The sequence below is a fragment of the Tetrao urogallus genome, assembly GCF_951394365.1.
Source record: "Tetrao urogallus genome assembly, chromosome: Z".
Taxonomy (NCBI): domain Eukaryota; kingdom Metazoa; phylum Chordata; class Aves; order Galliformes; family Phasianidae; genus Tetrao; species Tetrao urogallus.
Genome location: NC_136816.1, coordinates 67569427 through 67596489, shown reverse-complemented (window position 1 = coordinate 67596489; position 27063 = coordinate 67569427). Strand labels below are relative to the sequence as shown.

Sequence of the window (27063 nt, the reverse complement as noted above, 5' to 3'; positions counted from 1 at the left end):
ACTTGACCAATTGTTGGCTCTGACTTAAGTGACTTGTAGAAGTTATGGAGCATTAGTCCCAAGCAAAGAACAAATGCTCAAATAGGCATTCTTCTGAAGGGACCGGCACATCTTGTCCTGCCTTGATTTTCATTTAATTTTGGACTTGTTCCTTTGGTATCCTTTAACAGTGCCTTCTCTCTGTTTCCTCACTTCTGTTTGCAAGTACTTTTCTGGATAGCTTTTGAACATTTCTACTTGTACCTGTATCTGGCTTCAAAATGCTGTGTTTTTTTTTCCTTTCTCTCCAATTTTCATGGCCGAATAGAAGTGCCTCTTACACAAGAAGCTCTGAATACTGGGTACAGGACTGCCAGCTGCTTGGTGAGATATTTACAGGCTGCTGAACATCACATATAGGAAGGGTGCAGCTCATTGTGGGGTGTTAAAGAAATAGAATCCTTGTGGTAGTCAAGCCAAGTAGTCACCTTTCATTTACTGAGAATTTTCTCCAACCTTATCTAAATTGCACACCAATCACAAACATCAAACTAAAAGCAATCCCCTACCCACCTACACCCTGCAGCACCAGCTGCAGTGAAACACTGGCTGGGTCCAAAACTGTTCTTGTGCTGTTCTTGTGCATATGTAAGAAAGGAAGGTCTAAACCGGTGGAGACATTTGCAGAGATGTGTCAGGACTAGAAGAATCAGATAAATAGATCTGAAGCTGAGCTCTCATGGTTTGGATACACTTTGACTTCAGTACCAAGATTTCATCTAGCTTAACGATGAAATTCTGAAAATCCTGGGAAAGAAGGCAAAAAGAAAATTAGAGAACAAGAGTGGCAACAGGTTGTAGCATATTTTTGGTATTGTTTTCCATTCTGCAGTGGAATGCGTTTAATCAGTTTTTCCTTCTTGATGTCCTGACTCTCGTAAACAGCAGAACTCAATGCCTCTAAATACTGAATAGCAACCTGCCATACAGTAGGATAAAATGTGATATGGAACTAATTAAAACTGAAATGAATGCAGTTGTTTTTAAGTAGGGCTTGCATTAATAAGGGAGCACTCAGAGCAGAATTTGGTGCCCTTGTTGACTGGTCAGTATCTAAGAAGTTGGGAAGTGTCAGGATCCTGAGGGCTAGGGACTACAGCTACTGCCACACAAAAATTAGTAATTTTCAGCCTTGTTTAGCAGCACCCCAGCTATCAGGTGCACTCTATGTCTTACCCACTATCTTGTCCTCTGTCCTGCAGGGACACTGACACTGTAATGAAGACTAGCCCAGCTGTCCCAGCTTATGTTTCATAAGCACTTTAAACACCATATGGTTCAGTACATGGCTGGTCTTGGCAGGAATCTCTCCTGTGGATGTAAGTTTCATGGCTGGAAAAGTTGCAGCCATCTGTAAATGGAAGGATATAAACTGGTGTGGGAGTCCAAGCTTATTTCATTGCTCAAAGAAAGGTCATGCTGTGAAATATGTCCAGTAGTGTTAAGTTATTCATCTAATGCTGGGAGGCCTGGCAAGACTGTCATAATTCTGCTAGTTAGAAAATGGTGCTTGCTACAAGGGGCAAAGAAATGTCAGGCTATGGAGCTGGCTAGTCTCCAACTGCCTGGGATCAACTGGCCCAACAATTACCAAGAAAAACATCAAAATGCAGCTGTGAGAATGAAAAAAGGGTTGCCTTTTATCACTGCATTTTCTGCCACAAAATTAATGCAGTTAATTGCTCTTGTGCTGCTTTGTAAACTTTCATGTGTTATCTGGGAATGCATCACATGCAGCTGGAAATCACAGCATATAAACCACATGATGGCTCCATTCCAAATTCCCTGAGGGTAAAGTCCCTGTAGCTACACTACAAATCTGAACTGTGAAAGCAATTAAAAGTCATTTTGGTAATGTAATGCAGTAATGGAATTTGGCTTTATTGATAAGACAAAGGACTGGGAAGGGCAGGAAGTTCTCACTGAAAAATGTTAATTACTGAGGTGAGAGAAGAGGCTTGCCACAGTGCTGTGACACACATCTACTAGGAGGCAGGAGAAACTGAGAATGGGAATTGCACGGCTGGTAGTGCAGGCGTTGGTCCTGAGCTTTAGCCTTTACTAGTGTGATGGTAAGCAGATAAGCCAAAGAACACTTGAGTGACAGAAACTCGTGAAGGCCTAAGACACAGCAGTTATTAACTCAATGAGTTAGCTAGCACTCAGGTTGAGTGGGGCTCGGGGTGGCATATCTGCAGCGTGATAAGCAGGGGGATCTCAGAAGGAAGGCACTGTGGCACCCACTATACCACCAACTGTGGCATCCTATCTCATGTTCTGTGGGTGTACTGTTTTCTGCAGAATTAATTTACTTGGTTCAGTCTGTGAGGAGGAAAATCTTGGCCTGGAAAGCTGCCCTGTTTGGTGCAGTCCAGTACCAAGGACTCAAAATAAGATGAAGTTGTCTTATCAGAAAAAAGCAGTTCAGAGTTGGGCCATCAGCTCCCTTCTCCCACAGCAACCAGGCAGTGTGGGAACTAGCAAAGCCATGCTGGGTACTAAAATGGTGCAGGCTCTGTTAGGACTCAGGGAGGCACCAGAGAATGAGGAGAAAATCACAAGACATGTCACTTCATTAATTCAGGTTAACGATCTTCCGAATCAATTATGCAGGCTCAATGGGCAGTGAAATCTTCATCTAAAACACTTACCGTTCCTGACATCTGATTTATCAAGTGTTCTTCCTTGAAGCACAAGGATGCCATTTCATCCAGCTGCTGACGATGGGCCTGAATCATAGCCTGTCTGATTAACAGAGAATTATCCTTGGTTACGCAGCCCGCTGCACTACCTTTAATTGCTATTAGGCACCAATAAAGGTCTAAGAAGGAGGGATGCCCCATAGGAAGCCCCTCTGTCCTGTGGTCCCTGGCATTGAGGCATTGCACACCAGTGCTCCTTGAAGTGGACTGCACTTTTTGGGTAAAGAAGACCTTGATGACCAAGGGTTTGCTCTGGGAGAAGTGACTGCAGACTGCTGGCAGAGCAGCACATACTACTTTTTACCATGCAGAAATGTAGGAGCAAAAACATACATATATCTGCTAAGACTGAGAGCTGGTAAGTCACTTTGGTGAAAATAGGCAGGCACAGTGGGAAGGTAGTGCTGCTATTCCCTCCTCTCAGTAAGTTTCTCTGGCCAACAATAAATTTTCTGTCATGTGAATGCTGACAGTGGCAGCCCTACATCTAAAGCTTCAGTGACCAGCTAGTTGCTTTTGCTTTTTTTTTTTCCGGTGATGCAACAGCTATCACCTGCTTTTTAATGGGAGATTTTGATGTATTTTAGGTACTTAATAGCTTACAGAAAGCCAAACCATTACTGAGAATTTCAGCTTATGTTATAGTATTAGTTCTTCCAACATTATCCTACGAAACTCTAATAAAATAACTGGCTTCCTGTGAGATTTTAAAATATCACTAAATAAAAGGCAATTATATATATTTATATAAGATAATGAGCATAAATTAACATTAATTTTACTAAATAATTATTTCAGTGATTGATTTTCTATCTGTTTTTAAGAAGCATTATATACAAATAAAGGTAAATGTACCACAAGCCTAGAACTTACGTGCTTCATAGTAAACATTAGTGACAAGCAAGACTTACTGTGCCTTTTCTAGGACCTCCTTGTGCAGTTTTCCCACTTCTGATACAGCACTTGGAGAGCCTGTGTTGCTGCTCGATGGGCTGTCTGCATTTGCTGATGGCTTAGTAACTTTGGTTGCAGATCTTGGATCTAGAGCAAAAGTTTCTTGGGTAAAAATAGTCTGCACCGATTTGCTCTTAAGCAACCCTATTTCCTCACTGCTGAATGATGACTTAGCTGAGTCTTCAGAACAAGTCAAGTCCTCATTTCTCAGTCCTGACGTGGGCTGCAAGAGGCCGCATTCCTGAGAGGGGGTCTGGACTGCATAATCTGTATTGCCCCCTGTTAGGAAGCACGATGCACCTGAAAAATAGCTCTTCTCAGTTAGCTCAGTGTTTATTTTCTGAGACTTAACATTTGGTCTTTGACTTGAGTCAGATTTTCCTGAACTACCAGTGTTCTCATTAACATCAACATCACGCTGTCTGCCATCTGAGTATTCTTTGCACTTTTTGCTATGGAGAAACAAAGCACCCTCTCTCTCTTCCCTTGCTTCTGTGGATTCAGCTGTGGATGTTTCTGTCAGGTCATTTCTAACAACAAAACTGTGAAGAACTCCTTGATTTGATGAACCTGAGCCCTGAATGCAGCAGCACGGCTTCACATCACAGCAGGTGGGTGAGAGCCACTTGTCCCCTGCTTGTGGGGAATGCTGCAGGATGCAGTGTCTTGCACCACGACGTGCTTGCTCCCTCAGTTCCAGCATGCTGTCTGTTAGAGCTCTGTTTCTTGTGCACTGCCAGGTCTCCTCCTCAAACCTAATCTGGGAACTGTGCACTTTCCTGCCCAACATCTGTTTCACATGAGGAGGCTTTACTCGTTTAGAAGAAACATTCTCTGTATCAGTTCCTTCCTCATAGTCAAGAAGAGATGGAACAAGAGGGGCCATTAGCTCAGAACTGAATTCTGAGGAACAACTGGAAGATCTGCAATGGTTAACATCATTCTTTCGACTTTTCCACTTAATATCTCCTGTAACGTCCTGTCCATCCAAAGTGGATTCCTCTTTCTCCTGCTGGAGGAGAATCTGTTTGCGTTCTGGAGCTACCAATTTCAATATAGGAGAAACGTATGGGTTTGAAAGACCCTTTTCTGGAGTCGAGGTATCTTCGGTGGAGTAAGACAGACATCCGAGTTTGGATTTGTACTGCTTATGATCTGCTAGGAAGTCTTTGCTTTTATTCCAGTTACAAGCAGGATCATCTTGTAAGCAGTAAGGTTTCTCTGCGGTGTTGCTCGAAGACAGCCCAACAGCTAAGTCATAGCTCCAGTCAGTCAGAGTTTTGCTGCAACCTGCATTCTTAATGGATTCCTCCATCTTTGGTCTGCCCTCACTAGAATCCCAGCTGTCATCTATTTCATTTTCTTGTGTGGGTATTGCATACTTAAAAAATAAGTCCTGTCGCTTTTGGCCTTTTTGCTCTTCCTCAGTTCCTTGTTCTCTTTGATGGAGGAAAAAAGAATGCTGACTGCACTTGTTGCTGTTTCTTCTTTTTACATTCTTTTGACTGCAGACAGGTGAGAAAGAATCTTCACTGAAATCACTGTCATCGAGATCTTCCAGCTGCATCTCCTCTTTGCACTGTGCTTCAGTGGCAGTAGGACTTAGCTCCTGCTTCACTTGAATCTCCTGGGGCTTGTATTGTGTCAAAAACCTCTCAAGAGGTTGGTAGCTCTGTTTTTGCTGCAGAATAGGTGGCTGCTGAAATTGCTGGTGATAGAGGCGTAAATGCTCCTCCCTTTCTTTCTGAAATGGAGGCAGATTTGTCCATGCTTCAACATACTGTTTAGCAAAGGTGTGCCCCCATTCTTGCCTGCTGTCAGAAGGCAGATTTCCATCTCCAAGGGAAAAATCATCTCTAGAAACAAACTGTTTCTGCACAGGTTGCACAGTCTGGACTTTTAGGCAATGGGCAGGTGCTTTGTCTTGCATGTATCTGTCTCTTTGGAGACTTTCTTTTGTTTCTGCTGTGGCAGCATTTTTGATGATAAAATCCTTTGCAATGTGGCTCTTCTCAGAGCAAGAAGACAGATCATCAGTTTTCTTCTTCAACTGATGTCCTAACCGTAGGACTCCCTTAATTGGACTACTGTGATGGAACCACAGTGAGCTGGAATTTCCTTTGTAGACATGTCCTTTGCTGACTCCCTTGGGTGTAGAGGTCAAAGGGCCACTAAGTGGCTGGAGTGCTGGAGGGCAAATCTTTGTTTTTGTAGCACCTGAAGAATGGTGGAAGCCTAGCTTCACTTTCTTTGGAGAGCTTTTTTCTCCAGGTGGCAAAGAGGGAGAGTTTTGAACTCGTTTTGGAGATACGTTTCCAGCTGTCCGATGTCTGTTTATGACAGGTGTAGAACATTTAATCCCCTTCTTCAACTCTTTGACCCTGTAAATGAAGTTTGCTTTAGAAGCTGTCATGCTTTTAGATAAGTGTCATGAGAACAAACAAATGCTTTCACATATTAAAGCTAAATACTGTCATGATTTCTGTTTTAATTATCGGCGATTGAGGCAGGCATCAAAGCAATACTAATTTTCCTACGAAAAATTCCTAAACAGGATAAGCCTGTAGCAGTACTTTGAAGTGCTTCCTTGAATAGTGTGTAAGAGTTGGACTTCAGTCAGCAATCCTAGGTACATGTACAGACTGGGAGAAGAATCAACTGAAAGCAGCCCTGTGGAGAAGGACTTGGGGGTCCTGATGGACAAAGAGCTAGACATGAGCCAGCTGCATCAAACGAAGAGTGGCAGCAGGAAGAGGGAGAGGGGACTGTTTTACCTCAGCTCTGCCACTGTGAGGCCCCATTTGCAGTACTGTATAAGTCTGGGGACCCCAGCACAGGAGGGATGTGGAGCTGTTGGAGAGAGTCCACAGGAATGCCACAAAGGGGATCAGAGGGCTGGAGCATCTCTACTATGAAGACATGATGAAGGATCATGGCTTGTTTAGCTTGAAGAAGGCTCCTCTACACCTCATTTCAGCCTTCCAGTACTTAAAGGGAGCTTATAAATGGGATGGAAACAAACTTTTTACATGATCTGATGGTGACAAGACAAGGGGCAATGGCTTTTAACTTAAAGAAGTAAGTTTTGGTTAGATGTTAGGTGGAAATTCTTTATTATACCAGGCTGCCCAGAGAAGATCCTACGTAAGAGTGGAACAGGTAATGATTTTATTTGCATTGTGAAATTACATTTTCTGTTAAAGTCAGCATTTGCAATGTAACCATAAAAATTACACCTTACTTTTTCCATGGTGTTTTTCACGTTGGCAAGACTGAACCTCATCTCCTACCTGTCAGCATATCGCAAAGTGTTCAGGGTATGCTCTGTAGCTATGTGGCTAGGTGATACATTGGCTATCATGCAGGTCTTGGAATTGCCAATGAAAGAATCCTTTAGGACCTAGGATTAGAAGGAAAAACTAAGTTTAAGATCCTTAGCAATCCATATATTTACTTTTAATCTATGCTTGTTCTTATTTGCACAAAATATGTAGCAAAGTGATTGACTTTAGCATGGAACTTATGAAAAGTTACATTAAGTTACCTTGAATTTCCTGTACATTAACGATCTGTGCAGAGGCAGATTAATGACAGCTGGTGCACAGTAACTCTTCCTTTTTTTTTTTTTTTTAAATGTAGTTTTCTTGTCTGAATTCATCTTGACATTCATTGTTTACAATTTAAAATGAATATGAGTGTTAATTAGTGCTTTGAATAAGCCCTTGCATCTTCTGCCTCAAGGCTGCCCATATGCTTCATTCCTCAAAACATATGCCACAACTGCAGTGAAGAAATGATCAGAATTCCCACTACTGTTATTGCACAGAAGGTCTAAGATTGTTTACAGAGTGGATGGAACTCTCAAAGAACCTGTTTCAGTAGTTACACACAATGTGAATACCTAATTATGACTAGTCCATGGAGCTCTTCCTATAAAAATACCCGCAAAACAATGGAGATTCAATCCCAGAATTTGGGATTTAAGGCACTTTTGTGGAAGCTGTGCTTCTGTGTTTGCTCGTTTGTTTGTTTTAAGCCACCATGCCAATCCCCAGATTGACTGGGGGAGCTGGCAGCTGGCCTCAGACCTGTGAGTATCTTTCAAATTATTTTTTGAAAGAGTTATGCATTTCTCTTCAAGGGTTTAATAGCAGTTACTGTTTCTTGATTTTCTTTTTGTCCTCACTAGGGAAGTAGCTACTATTGTTACCTTTGCTCCTTTTACCTGAGTTAACTTGCTTTGTCGGAAAGGTGTATGTGCATGCTCCTGATCCAAGGCCCGAATGCATTCCTTTAGCTATCGAGAGAAAACACACACACACACAAGTTTAGTTTCTCTATCAAGTAACTAAATTGCATCAAACCTAAGCTATTTACTATTTCCCTCATGCATGCTTAATTCCTACCATGTCCCTCACAGGACCGTTGCTGCCACAGCAATGAATGGCCAGCTTTGACTAGTTCGGCTACCAGCAGCCATTCGGTTGCACTCAGGAAGCAAACCTGAAGTACAGAGCCATGTATCTCAGCCTGCCAGCTCTGTGGGATAAAAAAATGAAGCCCAAAAAGCTTGGTATATTCATGCATGTTCAACACACAGCTCCAGACTACTACAGACTTGCTGCTGCACCATAGCTAACGAGTTTGCAGAGAGTGTACACCAGACTGCTGCAGCCTGTGTGCCAGGTGAATGCTGGATTCATACACCTGTAACATCCTCAGAACAGAGCTTTTCATGCTCTACCTTTTATTAAGCTTTTTATTCTAAAATAAGCTCTTCCCCTGCTGAAATTAAACAAAATACTGCTTTCACATAACAACAGTGCAAATCTCTTATGCCGCTCTGGCAACATTTAATACTTTCATATTTTAAAAGAGGCACTGTAAGCCAAACAAGGGCATATTCTTCCCCACAGTGATTCTAATCTGCAGTATAGATATTCCCTTTAAGCAAACTGCAAATGTGGGTACAATGGAGTGTGTTAGAAGGCTGACCTTCTTCACTCCAGTGCAAAGCCTCAAACCCAATTAGAATGGAGGACATAAAAAAAAAAAGACAGCAACAAAAAATGAACTGTGGAGGCGAGGAGGCTTTTGAGTTCCAGCCCATGCTCAGAAGGCAGTACAGATGCAGCCCAAGTAAACATTTCACTGCGATCTTTGACAGGCTGATAAGGACTATACACAGAACACTGAGAATGAAGCAATGGACTACCCGAGGAGTGGAGATACTTCCTTTCAAGGTTAGAGAGCTTCCATTGAAAACAGCAGGACATGTCAGGTAGCTACACCCAAGCCTTTCACAAAGCACAGCACATGTTCTCTGTGTTAGTAACCATCAACAGAGGTGGCTAGTAGTTTTAAAGAAATATGTCTTGATTTGTTATCAGCAGTGGAAAAACATGTCACTTTCAAACAAATGTTTGTACTTTTTTGTCCACTGGAATAAGCCCAGCAGCATCACATGCTGAGCCTGGACATGCCCTCATGCTGTCAGATATGGACTGTATAGCCACAAGACAAGTCATTTATAGGACCAGATATTAAGGAAAATGAGCAGATGACAGTGTTGTTGTGGTGATACTAGCATGAAGCACCCTTTCTGTATTTAAAGGAACAATACCCACTTGAAATGACAAGTATCTCTTGGATTTTCTGCATTTTATGAAAAATGATACCTCCAACAAGTACAAGATCAATTATATTTTATACTGCTTCTCATAATTGCAGCATCTGAGTATCTTCTACTTGAAAACAAATACTCAAACCAGTAGCAAACTTCATATTTCATGTGTTTTAAGGCTAGAAGTTTATGTCAGGATCATGAAGGGCAGAGCTTTGTTTTATAGGCTGAAGCCTTTTATAGTTAATTAAATCACTATTTCTAGGCACCTAGATTGCTTATTTACCCCGCTTCACAAAATAGTAAAAATGTGCACACTCTGATTTTAAAGTTCCTTTTCAGTTTCATGAACCTATGTTAAGCCCCAGCCCTCAGGCATCAATTCTGCTGAGGTGCTGACCCCCTATGCCACTCAGTTATTCACCAGCAAATAAGGAAGTGTGAAGCTCTAAACACATTCACTTTACATGCTGTCTCCCATTTTAAATGCAGTACTCTACAGCAGTAAAGCCTCTGTGCAAAAAAACCCAATCCTCTCCTCCATTCTGAAAACAGAGCAAGTCACCTATTTGCTGAGTGCTAAGAATGTCTAAATATATGATTATGTGCAGTAACTTTTGTGCTTTTGACTCATGCTCACTGACTGCTTATCATCTTCATCTCACCTAGCAAAACCTTCAGTCATCAGTGAGCTTTGTTCCTTTGAATTAAAGGAGGTACAAAACCTTCTACACCATCCCTACTTAGAAGTACTTCTGCTTTATCTTATATGACAGATTTCTGCTCGTCTCTTTTTGCATAACTGTGTACATTTCTATGAGAAATGGTTTCCATTACGAATGCCTTTCTTCTTGCTCCTTTTGCCCCATACATGAAATGCTAATTCCTGCACTCTCGAGTGGTTAAGTCCTTTACACTTGATTTGATAGAGGAGTCTGAGTTCAAGTGGTGAAAACAAGCAGCAAGAACAGATGAGCTTTTATGAAACACATTTGGCAATCCCAAGCTAATTCTCTCTGGAAGTAAAGCTGGATAGCATTTCTATACAAAATATGATACAATTAGTATAATACAACTAACATTTTCCATGCTGTGTTTACTTGGCTGGCTGTAAAGATTGATTAAGAAAACTTGATTTTCATCACAAACTCCTTCCTCTGTTAAATTGTCTTTCAGGCATGAGATAAATTAAACTAGAAAAACCTGGTATTCTGGATATTTTTTTCCCTCCAAAGAATCCACATGCATATTATTCCATGGTTCACTTTTATCCAAAAACCCATGCTGATAATTAACTACAAAACATTCCCTAGAAATTAGTAGCTTACTGCTAAAAGACTTTGGTTTATTTCTGCTCCTTCCATTTTTGTTTGTCGATCCGAGTCTCTGGCATCAGCTGCCCTTTCACTGCCAGCCAGATCAATGAATGATATCCTAGAAAAAAGAACAAAGTTGTGTTTATCTTGTAGAGTTGTTTTTTCTATTTTTTTCTTTTTTTCTTCTTCTTTTTTAAACCAGAGGAAAACGACACATGACATCAGAAAAACAATCAGAAATTACTACCTTTGAATAAAGAGAAATACCCACTGGAATAAGCTGAAGTGTCAAAATATGCATAACAGCAGAACAGTGTGGGAGCATTCTGGCACTAGTATTAGCATAACAGAAAGTATGACTGCCTGTGGTGAGTTTACTCCACAGTTTATCAGATAAGCCGTTTAAAGCGTAACACAGTCATCTCTGTGGATAGTCACCATGCTTGTAGTTTCCTAAGAACAAGGATAAAGCAACTAAATTTCTTAATTTTTTTCCAGATAAAACAGAAAACTGCCCTATCAAATGGGAATTCAGGGCGATATGAAATTTCCAATGTAGTAAATAATACATTCAGCTTTCCACACTTCTTTTGGTGAAGGGCCTGGAGCATCTCTCCTATGAGGAAAGGCTGAGTGAACTGGGTCTGTTGAGCCTTGAGAAAAGAAGACTGAGAGGGGACCTGATCCAGGTCTATAAATATCTGAGGTGTGGGGGCAGAATGGCGAGGACGGACTCTTTTCAGTGGTGAGTGGAGACAGGACAAGGGGAAAGGAAACTGCAGCATAGGAAGTTCCGCACAAATGTGCACAAGAACTTCTTTACAGTGAGGTGACGGAGCACTGGAACAGGCTGCCCAGGGAGCTGGTGGAGTCTCCTTCTCTGGAGATGTTCCAGACCTGCCTGGATGCCTACCTGTGCGACCTGCTGTAGGGAACCTGCTTTGGCAGGGGGTTGGACTCGATGATCTCTGGAGGTCCCATCCAACCCCTACAATTCTGTGATTCTGTGATTTTCCCTTTGCCCAGAGCTCCATTGGCCCTTCTCACATTGCCTAGAGCTGGGTGCCAGCTATTGGACTGACTATTTATCTTTGCCCTTCTTTTTTCTGGAACAGTTCTGAATTCACCTGTGGACGTTATTGGGATCCTCTCCTCACTCCAGTTCCCCTTCACTTTTAGCAACAACAACTGAAAAAAGAATAGCACGTGCCACACCTACAAAAACAGACACACTTCTATTTCTAAACTGCTTTGCCTTTTCCTCTCTTCACTATTTGTGGCACTTCCATTTTGAGTTGTATTTAAAATTAGATCCTGGGAAGAAACTGCTGCACTGTAGTTGCTGGAAGGGTTTGTCAACATGTTTTTTTGACACTCAGCAGTAATGTCGGCTCCTAGACCTCTATCCTCAAATCTGTTTCTTGGGGTTATTTAATCTGGAGAAAAAGATGATTGAGAAGATGCACAGTTGCAATATTCAGGGCTGCTACAAGAGTAAGCAAGCTGCTGTTTTTGTCTGGTACAGATAGCATGAGTCATACATTCAAATGTCAGAGAGGTTTAGATGAGGTACTAGGATTCCTCTGACAAAAGGTAAACATTTGTAATCTCCACCTGGGCTGATCAACCTGGGCTCTCTTCATAGTCAACTACAGGAGAGCAGTCCTTTCTGTCAGATGGATTTGCCACATCTTTGATGACTATGCAGAATGGGATGAAGTAGGTCCCAGCAATGACTATTTCTTTCCATTAACTTCAAATGTGATGAGCACACATGTAGATGTGTCCACTGCAAACATCTACCCTCGGGCAGACTAACACCCAAGACAGGAAAAATTTTTAACACCTGAAGATGAGGGGAAGGATTTGATTGCCAAACTTCTTTGCTGGAAGTTTTTACAAACAAGTCTGACAAACCTCTTACATAGGTGACATACACACTCCCCTTGGAACAAAAAAAGAACTATTAAACTATTAAACTATTCTGTCTGATTCCTATCTTCTGATTTAATCCATAGCTGCCCAGGAACTTGATGCCTCCTCTTAGTCCACCTTCCTGATGGCCCTAATCTCAGCCTCCTCACAAGCTCTTAGCAATCTCCTTTCTAGCCATACCTCCCAGATGTCCTGTTGGCTGTGTCTTTAATTTGGATTTGGATGATAGCATGAGATCGAGAGGAATCCGAGTTGACTCCGGTAGCTCCCGTGCTACGTTCCTTTCCTCCCTTTAAAATCACCTGTGAAAAAAGAGGGATAAAATCCATGCAAATGGTAAATAAAAATAGAATCATAGAATCCCAAGGTTGGAAACGACCTACAAGATCATCTAGTCCAACTGTCTCCTCATCACCATTGCCACCACAAGCACTAAACCATATCATGCAGCACGTTGTCCAGACACCTCTTGAACACTGCAGAATAAAGCCTCCCAGGAAGAGATTTTGCCTTAGCAAAATGAAGGCACTTTAGGAGAAATGCTTCATTACAGCCTTGAAATTCCGGTGCAAAGTAGATGTTAATTTAGACTGAATGTCTCCCAGTGATTATGTCAGAGCTTTGTATATGAATTTGTTTGCAGAGATACTAAGGAGCTTAGAAGTTATACTGCAGATAAGAAGTTGCTGCACTGCACATTCACTCTGATTTGCAAAATATCCAGACTATAAAATTAAAAACAAATCCATGGCAGGAATGAAAGATAGATAATCTAGGAGACTAATGGGATTGACTAGTCTTCATTTCACTTTTTCATGTAATAGTGTATTATCAAGAAAATAATACACAAAACACAAAATGCCAAAGCCTTTCTTCATCTCTGTAACTAAAAGGATAATGCAACAGCAAGGAATAAAGTTGAAAGGTTAACTGCACTCAATACAGAAAAATAAAAAAACAAGGCAAGATAGAACAACATAGGCTCCCTCAAGATATAATTCAGGATAATTCACTTAGCAAACTCTTAAGGACTATTACCAGAAGTCTAGTGCAACAGTACCTTCATAAAACAGAGTCATTAATTAATTTCTTGCGGAAAGAAAAGAATATTATCTATCTAGATCAGTACATTCTTAGTTGACAGATGTGCATTACTCATGCCTTTCAGTGGCCAGTTCTCAACCAGCTGCAGCTTCCAAGAATTATATTAGTGCTAAGTGCAAATAATTTCTGAACCAAAGCCAACTTCAGTGAACACTGAATAACTAGGTATGTATTCAAGACCCTTCCCTTATATTTGCTGCAGACTATTCAGAATCTCTGAGTTAAGCTAGTGACATTCACATCTACAAAAAAGCCTGTGGTCAATGTAAAATTAGTTTTTTTGCCGAGATACCTGTGAGAATAGTCACTTAATAGCACTTTTGTGCATGGAATGTGAGAACACAGAGGAACGTGTTAATCAACCTTATAGCAGATTTACACTCTAATTTACAGAAGCATCAGAAGCAGTGTGTCCCAAAGCTTGAAGTTAATGAGGATAAAGACAGCGTGAAATGGAACATAAGTGGGAACACCATGCCCATTTTAATGAGTCAATTACAGTACCAGGTGCCTGCAATGTACAATTCATTTCTGAGAAATGGGTTAAGCTATTCAAATTCAAGCAAAAAAGAAGACAGATTTAACCAGGTGTCTTGCTGCAGGACCATGCAGAAAATTTGCTAGTGTTCTTGTTTGTCTCAGCCAGTCAAGGAAGGAAGACTGAAATTTTGCTTGTGCTGAATGTCAGCTACCATTTAAAGATCCTAATTTCATACAGCTGTTATCACCCGTCATTACATAGGCACTGTTTAAAATTCTAACTCAGATCTATTAATTTCCAACTTTATATATTTTCTCACACATCTATGTATTTTTTGTACAGAAAAGTTCATAGAAGCCAAAGAAGTCACACTCTGAGAAAAATACAGATCCATCTTTCAGGGTTCCTTACCGGAACATCATTCAATTTCTGGAATGGTGACAGTAGTCTGTTTCTTGGAAGAGATCTTTTCATAAGGAGTGGCAGCAGAAATGACAGCTGTAGATAACAGCTTGTGTGTCTCTAATACAAGTGCTGCTTACCCAAGGAAAATGTCTTCTCTGAGAAAGTGGTCAGGCACTGGAATGGGCTGCCCAGGGAGGCGGTGGAGTCACCATCCCTGGAGGTGTTCAAGAAACATTTCAATGTTGTACTGAGGGACGTGGTTTAGTGGGAAATATTGGTGTTAGGTGGACGGCTGGATTAGATGATCTTCGAGGTCTTTTCCAACCTTAACTATTCTATGATTCTAAGATGCTTAGAATCATAATTCAATTAACTCCTCAGTGTTCTGCATGAGGTTGCCAATTTTACAACCTGTATCAACAAGCATACACGTGTACAACAGATAAAACAACAGTCTTTATGTATATATATATGTATACAGTCTTTATGTATATATAATAATAGTCTTTATGTACACAACTTATCTTACAAATCTGTACATCAGGCCCTAGGAGACAGAATAAATATTGAGGTTACCTCCAACAGTAGGTCTACAGAATCCACCTGGACCTCCCGCAGTCCAACTATTTGAACAACATGCTTGCTATCTTCTCTTGCAAAAAGCCTGAAAACAAAACATCACAGAAATGAGATTTCTCAAATAGCAGCAATAAAAACACATTTTATTGCTATGACACTATGTGAAAAAGCCATAGATGCTAGTGATTAGGGGAAGGGGACCTTCTCTCCCTGTCTGACGCACAGATCAGTCATGCTCTGTTCAAGTTTCCAGTATTTTTCCACAGGAATTAAAAGCAGATCCCATAGCAGTACAGTCAGAGTCCAGTGCAGCTTTGCTATGAATTGCACAGAAATGTTGCAGTATAGAGAAAGAATACCAGCATGATGCTCATGGGAGGACGGTTAATCTCCCCCCTCAATGTTATGTAAGATCTCACTTAATCTGACTCTACAGCTCTGGAAGCTGCTTTATAATCCTTTGTAAAACTCTTGAGAAGTTGAACAGATTCACCTCCAGAGGCAGAAAATCTTTCTCTTGTGCCCTTGTCCGAACAAGACTGGGGCTGAGGTCTTACTACTGAGAGTGATGGCAGCATCACCTTCAGAGGTGCAGTTTAGTTCAGATGCCAAGCTACTGGGTAAATGAATTCTGGGAGGAGGTAAGCAGACTTTGCCGTTTCAGAGCATATATTGGACATCAACAGGATCTCCAGAGACTGCAGCGGTAAGAGCAGCAGCCCCACCGGCACAACAGTAGGGAATGAGGGAATTTATGTTTGAGCAGAGACAGATAGCGATTCCACAACAGTTGGCATGAGAACTTCTGGTCACAGGAAGGCTCTTCCTCTTACCTCTGAATGTTCAGCTACCTACAGATTACTGTAGCGTAAGCAAAACAGCATGAAATTGTATGTCACTCACAGGCCCTTATTCTTATGAATTTATTCCTGTCAAAAGAGTTCAGCCGGGGGTCCTGTCAATGTCAGTCACATTTAGTTTCAAGTTCCGCCTTCCTCCCCAGCTATGTCCTAGGAACAACTCTTAAGAAATATGTAGCATTTATTATAAAAGGTAGTTTTTTAAAGTTAATTGCATGGAATAGTAACAGATTGATTTATAAACGCTTCCAGGTTTATAGCAATCTCTCTTTTATTTCCATACCTCTTCCTTCCGTTTAGCAGGTCATAAAGCTGTCCACAGTAGATCTCATAAAAACTGATCATAACAAGGTGATCCTTCCTTGATGGTGATGCTTCTAGGTGTCTGAAGATGTCCTTGGCAGCCAAGGCATAGAGTCCTGGGTTCCGCTGAGTACCTATCATTGTGAACGTCTTGCCAGCACCCGTCTGCCCATATGCAAAGCAGGTTGCATTGCCTCTGTAAAGATAACTTACGTTTTTAGTGCCACGTCTTACATATTATTAAAAGAAATTCTGGAGTGTCAAAATCTACATATACAGCTAACTTTTGGCAGTGAAGCTTGGTTTTCTTCCCCATCTGAGGAACTGCAGAACACTTCACAGTTATTCCCAGTCATGTCTTAAGGAAAGCTGATGTGCCAAGGTTGCTGTGTCTCTTTTTTCGAGATTCTCAAAATACATTTAATGAAGCTAAGAATTCAGTATCGTTCTTCAGCTGGCTAGGTACCATGATAGTACTGTAGAATTATCAGTGGGAATATTTCCTTACGAATCTCAGAGAAAAAAGACTGTGACATGAAGTGCAAAACAGCCACAAGACAGGTTTTGTGTTAACAGATACTGCACCTAATGAAGATGAGCAGTTCAGCAATGCAATTTACCAAGTTCTAATTTTGTAATAATGTAACTGTCTAATAATGCAGTTCTAATGCAGGTAAGTCAATCTAATGTCTTGTTGTTGCTGAGGGGAGGGTGCTGATCTTCCCTTCCTCTGCTCCCAGCTGTGTGACCTGTCTCACTGACCTATTCTCCTCTGTGCTGGCTCCAATGTCTGACTTCACTGCAACGAAACACCAGAAAGCTCTTCATTTTTTCTGCAGGCTAATTTTCTGCTGTTTCAGTGGAGTAAAGTACCTCACAGAAGACCACAAAATAGGTGAAAGTGGCTTCACGTAATCTATGGGCATGTGTCCAGTAGAACACGATGGAAGAGGACCACCAACTTTCAGTGGCAGAGAGAATTTTATACACTCACTCCAGCCAGTGTAACCAAAATCTTAGTTTATTTCAGATTGCTGCATCTTTGTTGTCGTATCACCTTAATGCATGTGAAACACCAAGCAGGTCTCAGGATACGGCTCTGCAGTGCTTCAAGTCCATCTAAATTGGGATTACTGCATGCCTATTTCCTCATCCCTGCACTTGTACAAGCACTGAACTCACAAGTATGAGACGAACAAACAGAGAGCTGAATCAGCCAAAAAGCAAACAAACAAAAAAATCTACATAACAACTGACTTACTTCTCTCCCATGCTTTGAAAGAAAGTTTTTCAGCACATTCAAAACCTCCTGGATGCACAGAAGTGGGGAAAAATGTAGGACTGCAAAGGGCTCAGTGAATAATTTTTCCCAAGATTAGTTTGCTGAATTAGCTTACTAGAGAGTCAGATGAGGCACCCCTTTTCCTAGCGTCACTAGATTAGCTGTATTGTGCATTGTGTTTTTAGTGACTGATTGCCATTACACAGCAAGATATAAACCCTATTTTCCTTTTTTTACTTCTCTTTCTCAAGAATGTGACACTGTTTCTACTGACGATAGTTAGAGATTTCCAGAGCCAGAATGCTCCATTTTGTTATGTAATCCTTTCCTTCAAAGATTCAAAAATGTAATTATATTCAAGTTTGTTACTTTGCAAGAAAAGAAGATCACCCATGAATTTCCCAATCAGGAAGTATGTAATCGCCTAAAAAAATATCTCAATAAAAACAAAATAAATTACAAGGAAATTAATAATTTCTATTCTATTATCCATAAAATCAAAATAAATTGCAAAGTTATTAATATATTTCTATTGCCCTGTAAAACGTACTGATACATACAAAAATATCCCACAGCAGTCTTATGAAAGAGTCACAGAGAAGCACAGAATTGTAGGGCATAGAAGGACCTCTAGAGATCCTTCAACCTTACTCTCTGCTAAAGCAGGTTCCCTACAAAGGTCACAGAGGAAAGCACACAGGTGAGTTTTGAATATCTCCAGGGAAGGAGACTTCCACAACCTCCCTGGGCAGCCTGTTTCGGTGCACAAAAACCAAACCAGCCCATCCATGTTATCCTGCCCATCAGATATTTGTAAGCATTGATGAATTCCCCCCTCAGTCTTCTCCACGCTGAACAGCCCCAGGTCTCTCAGCCATACCTCGGATGGCAGATGCTCCAGTACCACAGCCATCTCTGCGTCCCTCCACTGGACTCTCTGCAGTAGTTGCCTGTCTTTCTTGAAATGGGGAGCCCAGAACTCCAGAATTCCCACAGTGCTCCAGATGTGGCCTCACCAGAGCAGAGTAGAAGAGGATCACCTCCCTCGACCTGCTGGCCATGCTCTTTTTAATGCATCCCAGAATACCACTGGCCTTCTTGGCCACGTGGGTACACTGCTGGCTCATGGTCAACCTGTTGGCCTTCAGGACACTCAGTTCTCTGCCACAGCTCATTTTCAGCAGGCCAGCCGCTAACCCCAATTCATGCATGCAAAGAGGTTGTGTTACTCCCCATCAGACTGAGAAAGATGAGGCCCTACACAGTTTGGAGCGTACCATACAGTCACAATTACAAAGACATTCTAAAAGGGGAAGGGTATGTAGAAAAGGTTAGATGAATGCATTTTTAAAAATATGCAAACAGTAGAAGGAAAATGAAAGCGGTATATGAAACTGGAAAACATAAAGGTGGAAAAACAACAAATGAAAGCACAGATGCCCTACCCGCTAAAAATATGCTGAATCAGAGGATGAGCTGTCTTCATATACACATCTTGATTGGTACATGACTCCCCAAAGACTTCATCAAAGTAAAAAACATGCTGAAAAATAAATATGATCTTTACATGAAAATGAACATGTTTCATTCCCCTTCACCCATATGCAAAGGCAAATTTAAATAACAAAAGTTTTCCCGGTGACTTCATGTGGCTTTAGATCAGGTCCAAAGTGAGGTAGGACATTTAACATGGAGCATGACACATGTAGAACATCACAACTAATTAAAAGACTAGGGGTAGGAAAGGAAAAATAGAACATGCAGTAGTCTTCTGTCAGAAAAAAGAAAAGCAAAAGAAAAACCAAAATTAAAAATTAAAGGAAACCCTGATTGATTCCTGAAATGAATAAAATCTACTGGTACACAGCAAAACGAGAACATTAAAAAGAACTCAAAAATTAGTCTCCAGAAGCTATTCCAAAGTAAATCTGGAACATATTATCTTAGAGGAAGGCAAGAAAAGCCCAACTTCTCATGCTCCAGGTCTGACCCAAAGAAGAAGGCTCTAAAAAGACTGCAACTGCGCTCACTGTGGGATTCTCTGAGGCTAAGAATGGTGTTTGCAAGGACAGCCATAAAGACTGCAGTGTCAAGAAAGACTCCATGAACTAGAGTTTAACATTGCAGTCTAATGATACACTGCAATGTAAATTAAGGTGGTAGGTATTTTGGTCTCACAATCTTTTCCATGATGCACAAACCAGCCAGACTAGCAGATGAGCAGATTAAACCAGGAAGTTTCTGCAGCAGCACTCAGTTCACAGTAAGCTCTGTGATGGGGCTTTAGTTTGGCTTCCCTTACTGCAGAGCTAGAGTATGCCCCACTTCTGCATGCTCTGGTCTGCACTCCTTGGTTTCCTATCCACAAGGTGATAGCAATATAATTAGAATTGAAGCTAATGAATCAAATACAATGAGAGAGAGGATGTCCAAAAGGTGGATAGCCAGAGATGGAGGTAGGGTGAGAAGCCAGATTTGGAAGATTTGGAAGCAGGGAAGTTCTCCTGTGTCCTATAGAACAGAATAGCCTTTGCAATAGCATATTTTAGTTTAGACTATATACTATAGAGTAATAAATATAAATTATTAATTAATATAAATTAATAAATAATAATAATAAATAAATAAGTAATTAATATAAATTAATTTAGTAATTAATAATTACTAAATATACTATACTGATCTATGGCAAAATTTCACACGTTAGTACTGACAGAACAAAATTAATCTGTGGTTATTTCAGCGCTGAGTAGTAAGCACTGAATAAATGTCAAATACAGCCAGTCAGATTGAGGGAGTGGGATGGAATCGCTGCATGTATTGTGCCACAAAAGGTGGTACATGGATCTGAGAGAGCTGAAAACTGATTTTTGCTCTGGACAGTTGTTCACAAGACCCAAGCTGTAAAATAACACCCAGTGGAGTGAGTATGGCTTACTGCTCTCTAGAAATCAGCTCTGTTCCTGGTGCTGTCAGTCAAAAGTGAGAATCTGAACCACGACAGCACAAGGTACTTGGGATTTAGTAACAAAGACCAAAGGAGAAATAAATTTTTAAAAGTATTTGAGAACAAAGGGCGGGAGGGGATGAGGGTATGTGTGATTCATTGAATCAGAACTGCAGTGCTGAAATAGCAAAAAGGGAACTCCTCATTCAAGTACCCCGGAGCAGACTCAGCAGCAGGCAATTCTCTTGCAGCAACAGTTTGTAGCAGTGTTTTATTTTGCCACATGCAAAGAAAGCTGCAAGAGCCATACTTTTAAAGGCTTAAAATTCTGGGCTCAGATTTTCTGCCACAGGCTGGGATAAATCAGAAGCAATTCAAATATAGCAACGCTGAACAGACAGAAAAGCCTACCATCTATTCCAATGCAAGAAATGCAGACAGCCCTTTTCTGTTTCCCTACTGAAATTCCAAGTCCAGTCTACTTTAACCCATCATGCAAATAAGTGGCCCATAAATGCAAAGTGCAAGCAGAGCAAGTTACCTGTAAAATATATTGGGTGAGATCAACTGCCTCCTTCTTCTCATGAAGAAGTAAGGTCTCTTTATCTTTCACTGTGATGATATTAACCTCTCCACGTCTCTCCTCTCTTTGGCCCAGAGGACGTTTTCGGACACACACTCTGATTTTTTCACTCTCTGTCCATGGAGTCTCTTTATCAGAAGTACTGGATCTACAACAATATTGTAGGTTTGGATTTTGAAATCAGACAACTACAAAACCTAAAACATGCAAAAATTTAAGTTGTTCTGTGTATCAGATAGAAGCTTATGTCTTTAAATGTTTATCAGGAAGGTCTCTCATTGTTTTGCAGTGGCATTCCTGCTGGCTTTTTTTTTTTTTTTTTTTTTGCATTTCTGTTTAAAAACAGTTGTGCTTATACAGCTGCATTCCTGAGTTTGTTGCTGGACTGGCATATTTTCAATTGCCCACAAACTTTGATTCAAGTTGGCATAACATACAAGTTAACTTAATGAAATTTAATTTTGCTGAAATTATTTGCAGTCATGCATAGTCATTTAATTACAGATAAAGTGTGATCAGATCTTGGAAGAAAACAGTACAGTATTTAGTTGCTTTTCCTCATAATTACTTTCGCTCCTTTTGTTTTAGGCTGTCAAACAAGTTACAAGCATATGACATGAATTAGGAAACGAGACAGTATCATCGAGCTCTTACTAAGCTAAAGACAGTTTGAAACATCAATCTTTTCATTATTTCCCTTTTGGTCTTACATCGTTTTCTTTTTTTTTTAATCATAAAAAATATGCAGTTTCAAACCATGGGCAAAGTTATGCTCTTGTGTTTTGACAAGTCCATTTTAGGTCCCTTCAAGACACCTTAGGACCATGAAATCATTCAGTGTTTCAGTGATTCATCTGCTGCTGAAATCATTTTGCAGTGCAGCATATGGAATATGCCTGAATTCAACCAAAATGTAGTCAACCTGACTTACACTTTTTCAAGGCGTCTTCAGACAAGTGAGTAATGATTTTCAGCCTGGACCTGAACATCTGCTTACTAGAAAAATACCATTTCAACTGAAGATCAAGTTGCTCAAAACCAGTTTTTTTGCCATGCTACCCAAATGCCTTTCCAAAGTCTCTTAATGTAACAATTCAAAACTAATATATATTAGCTGCCTATTAAAATAAAACAAAAAACACAGCAAGAGTGCAAGTTACTCAATATCTCTTTGCAGCTACAAGCTTGTAATATCGTCATTCCTGTTGCCTTGCACAATTTCCAAGAAGCATGTAACTCATAAATGTAAATCTTAAGATATGGTCTTCAAAGACTGTTCACAAACAATCCTTATTGTGACTGGAATCCCATTAATTGTAGTACAGCTTTCCTATGCAGACCAGGATCAAGCCTTGTATTTAGATGGAAAGTTCTCTCCCCTGAAAAGAAAGGCCATGACCACTTGAAATAAAATGCTTCAAAATTAAGTGTGAGTTTATGGATATCCCTGGGCAACATACGTTGTCCACCAAATGATCAGAGGCTCTGAAGTTTGATCAACCAAATGATCAGAGGCTGAATTTGGTGACCTAAAGAAAGAGCCTTTCTTCTTCCTAAGGGCTCGAAAGGGAAAGGACTGATAGATTTGGAGAATGGTAACCATGAGAGTTCAAAGAGTCTGTTTTTAAGAGTATAAGCATAGACTCCTTCTATGAGGCATTATTTGAGTGCATTTTGTATGGGAACAGAACGCAACTTAATTTTATATGCTGGACCTCAAATTCAGATTTTCTATTAACCTTTCTTAAATAGAAATTGCATTTTACAACTTTAAAAAAAGCATTACAAGAAAAAGAATCTCAAAAAGATCATTAGAAAACTGATTAAACAATAGTTCAAAAGAACAACTGTGTCCTCTCTGCTACAGTCAAGATCAAGCCTGCCATTAGGCAATGGAAAATTCAGTTAAGCACATTGTAAGAGCTCTTTATCTTTCTGACATTCAAAATCATTCTGACATTTTTTTTACAGATGAGACTAGATTAGCCTTCACAGTGGTTAAATCACAAGGTGACACGGGAATTGATTCAGTGAAGGAGCTGGGCACTCGTAAAGCAGGAGTCAGATACCGAAAAACCAGCAGACTGGCCCCAGACCTGGAATGCAGAATATGCACTCTGATCAAGGCAGGAGAAAGAAACTCAGGCATGTCAAGGAAGATACAGAAAGCCCACAAGATGAGCTTCAACTACTCGTCAGAGAAGAATGTGCTTAAGAAAAAAAGAAAAAGAGAAGAAATACAACTGAGATCATAGCTGTTTCATGGGATTGAATATCTTGGACTTCTTTAGCTGAACCATCAGAACTTACATTTTTATCATGTCTTACTTCCCAGCACTCTGAATCCTGCCCTCTCTGCTGCTCTGTGCTCAGCTTCCAGAGAAGACAGAGAAAACACTGAGATGGCTGATACATTTAGGAGGTTAGCACACACCTCTGGAAGGTGGAATGGAAGGAATTCCTTCCTTTCAGTTAAGAGGAAGGAACTTTTCTTACTACCTTATTGCTTATCCTCTGTGGAAACAGCACCTATTCCAGCTGTGTGCCCATTCCAGAGAAGCTGTAACCAACACCCTGTCTACGTATCTTATCTGTTGCCTCAGCCTTTGCAGACCAAGCTTCAGCCTCACACAGCTACCTCTCACCTTCCTAATATATGCAAATCTTTACAGGTGTAAAGAACTCAATGCTCCCACTCCCACCTTCTTTTTGTTGCACTTCCACAAGCCAGACCCATAACTCCAAGCTCTTGCACACTGCATCACTCAGCATGAGTTTGTCAGCACATGTTCTGTACACACTGGATGCAGTAATCATCTCTATATCAGTGACTACTTGTTACTGGATAGACATCCTTTTTGCAGAAGCTCATGAACTACTACTCGTATGTGTCCCGAATCTGGGAACTTCTGCACAAAGTTATTGTTTCAAACGTAAGCACTTTAATAACCCTGGCAATTTCTTCATCGCTACAGAAAAAGCCTGCCACAGCTACACTGCTACAAACCATATTCTGGCAGCACATCTGTAGGGAGGTACATTCCCTGTTTGCCAAACCAGGATCTTCAAGAGGCTAGCTGCAGAAACAGCCAGTGCCTGGATCCCAGCCAGGTTGCAAGCAGAAGCCTGATGGTGCTCTGAATAGCACACACAGTATGTTTCTGGGCTTCTAAATAACCAAACCTGGGAGACATCTACCAAGTTTGAATGTTTTAAACTATAGTGATGGCTTATTCAGGCTTTTTTAGATTCCAGTTTTTGACTCGGGCAGTCAGTTTAGACTGTTCCTGAGAGTAAGCCAACAAAAGCTATTTTGTGCTTTAAATATGTTTCCAGGATAATTCACCAAGGGTTCAAGATAGCTGTAGCCTCTGTTAGCAAACACTGGGAAACGTATGAATGCTACAGATCAACTTTCAAGGAGCAGCTGCAAGGCATGCCTCTCACCAGCATGTCTGTATTGTGCTCCAATTATATTCATTGTTTCTTTTTAAAGTTCCAATTCAGAAACTTACTTATAAACAATTATAGCTATCACAGCATGCATCATTTATACTGGGAAAAACTGGACAAACTTACTAAAAGGAAACATATTGTTTTGGAAAAACAGAGTTTTGCAAAATATTTCCTGTGGGGGAAAAAAAAAGAAGACTTGTCAAAACACCAAGAGAAAAAAAACTTAAAACTTACATCCTGAAGGATAATGAAGATTATTCTTAGACAGGCTTGGTGAGTAGCAGCTGGTGAATTCAACTGATTCCTTCTAACAGACTCGGAGACTCTTAAGTGCTTATTAATATCCCTCTTTTCTATATTTTATATTTCTCTGTACAAATTCTATAGTGTTAGTATTACTTGTTTGGAAGTCAGGAAGACAAACTCTGCTCCCTAGTGAGGAATTAATTAATTGCTTGAAATAATATAAAACAAAGATAACTGATCATTACCTGACATAGGAATGAGGTAGTCCATAATTATACCCTGAAATATGAGTTACTCTCTGTATAATGGGAGTTTCAGAATCCCCCAGGAGAGGAACAATATCATCAGAAACTGCTGCACAGTTCAGTTCTGTTTTTGTATTTACATCTCTTACAGTTAATCTGGTCAGGTCTGAATCATGTGGTTGAATGTGTCCGAGCATGTCCACGAGACTGTCCTTCTCTTCCTTGGCAATGAAATCAGATGAACCATACGACTCTGACTGTGACTCTTTAACTGTGCCATTGTTCTCCTCAAGGAAGGACTCAAAACGCAGCTGTCTGCGGGGACCTGGTCTGGTCACCTGCTGTTGAATGAAAAGGCCACTTGGTTGAAAATCCTGCTTGCTTAAGTCTCTTACAGCTTCCTCTTCTTGCATAATTTTGATTATTCTAATGAGCTGAAAGAGTCGTTTGCGATCATTCATGTCGTGGACCCCCAGTTTGGTATAATCTTTCATGGAAATCTTGGCAAGCTCATCAATCTTCTGCAGACCGTAGGCAGCAAAATGAGGATAATATTTTTCAAGTTCTGCCTCACAAAGGCATTCATAAAGGCAAGATGACATCTTCAAGATCAAGCCTATAAGAAATCAAACAAGACAAATACTCCAGACAAATGAAACATCTTGGCAAAGACATTAATGAAGAAACAAAACATTTCTGCATATAACATTACCTCGTTAGGCTAAAAGATTGTTCTGCTCCTAGTCACAATATTTAGGTCTGCCAAACACTATGGAATATAGCAATACTAAAACTAAATATGAAACAAATATTTTACTTCGGAAAATGTATTTTAAAATTATACCAATATACAATAATGGGTAGGAAATGCACAATGCAGTGTTACTGCTGCAAAGTTCCTACACGCCTGATGCCTACTTGGTGAATGCCAGAGCTACTGAAACCCTGCCCTCAAGCTACAGAATGTAAAATGCCTAATTTTAGATGCTCAATTTAATATCAGCGCATGTGGTGTAATGTAGTTCAGCTATCACTGGGTAAGTAACCAAAGGAGAAAAAACTGCATTTGTCCTCACCTCAAGTTGATAAAGGAAGACTTACTGGTTAACTACTGTGAAGTTACAGTTTTGTTATGTAACTTTATTTTGAAAGTCATGAATCTTGTGAGCATTTCTGAGCATTCTGCACAAAATAGGCAAAATATTATGTGAAATCTGAAACACAGAATTTCTCTAAATCTATAACTGTTCTGGAATGCCATAGCTGCATTCTTGGAAAACCCAAAAAAGCAACAGGCATCACTGAAAGGTATGCCAAAAAACCCTCAGCTCCCTAGCGATACATTGTGCAGCTGTCTGTATCCAGACAGATACTTGCAAATATTTTTATTTATTGCATAAAAAGGGAAAAGAATAGTACTTCCACTATCTGTTGCTTGCTGCTTTCTTACCCTTTTGTTGAGTCTAAGATCTTAGCACATGCAAGTCTTTCTGACATTTGGAAGTTACAGTAATATTCAACAAAACCAAGCTGTCTTAGATTAAGTCTTTTTCTCTGCAACTCAGAAGCAACAAGCTTCAAGACAAAACAATCATGTGGAGGTGGACTTATTTAATACACATGCTATGTGACTCTGAATCTTGAAGTGAAGCCAGAGTCACTGTCCAGATTATTAGATTCTGGTAGGGGAAAATTAAAACTGACAGAGAGGACAGCAAGCCTAAAGATCATAGATTCTAACTATGACACATACAAAGGTTTTTACAGACACTCACAACTGTCCACATTCTCTACTAGATAAAATTACCACAGAAGTTTCAGGCTTTGTTTCAAGAGGAGTCATACCTTTGAAAAGCTCCTATCTCACATAAGTTAGTTTCAAATGCAAGAGCTGCAACAGTACTACCATGGGGAAACCTCTTCTCTTTCCTGAAATGAGCAGCTATAACACAAAAGTCAGACAATAGCCTGTTAAAGATGAAAACAACCCAGCAGCTTTGTCT

General features: G+C 40.4%; 1 protein-coding gene across 1 annotated transcript; it reads right to left on the bottom strand.

The window, feature by feature from the left end:
• Positions 1-642: 642 nt before the first annotated feature.
• KIF24 (kinesin family member 24) lies at positions 643-25662 on the bottom strand (the record flags this gene model as incomplete). The annotated part of the gene is made up of 12 exons (XM_079548705.1): positions 643-786; positions 2691-2784; positions 3653-6076; positions 6986-7095; positions 7921-7992; positions 10647-10752; positions 12750-12871; positions 15136-15223; positions 16282-16497; positions 19029-19126; positions 21072-21261; positions 25061-25662. The coding sequence occupies 12 exons, from the start codon at positions 25660-25662 to the stop codon at positions 643-645; spliced, it is 4266 nt and encodes a 1421-aa protein (XP_079404831.1).
• Between the last annotated feature and the right edge of the window lie 1401 nt (positions 25663-27063).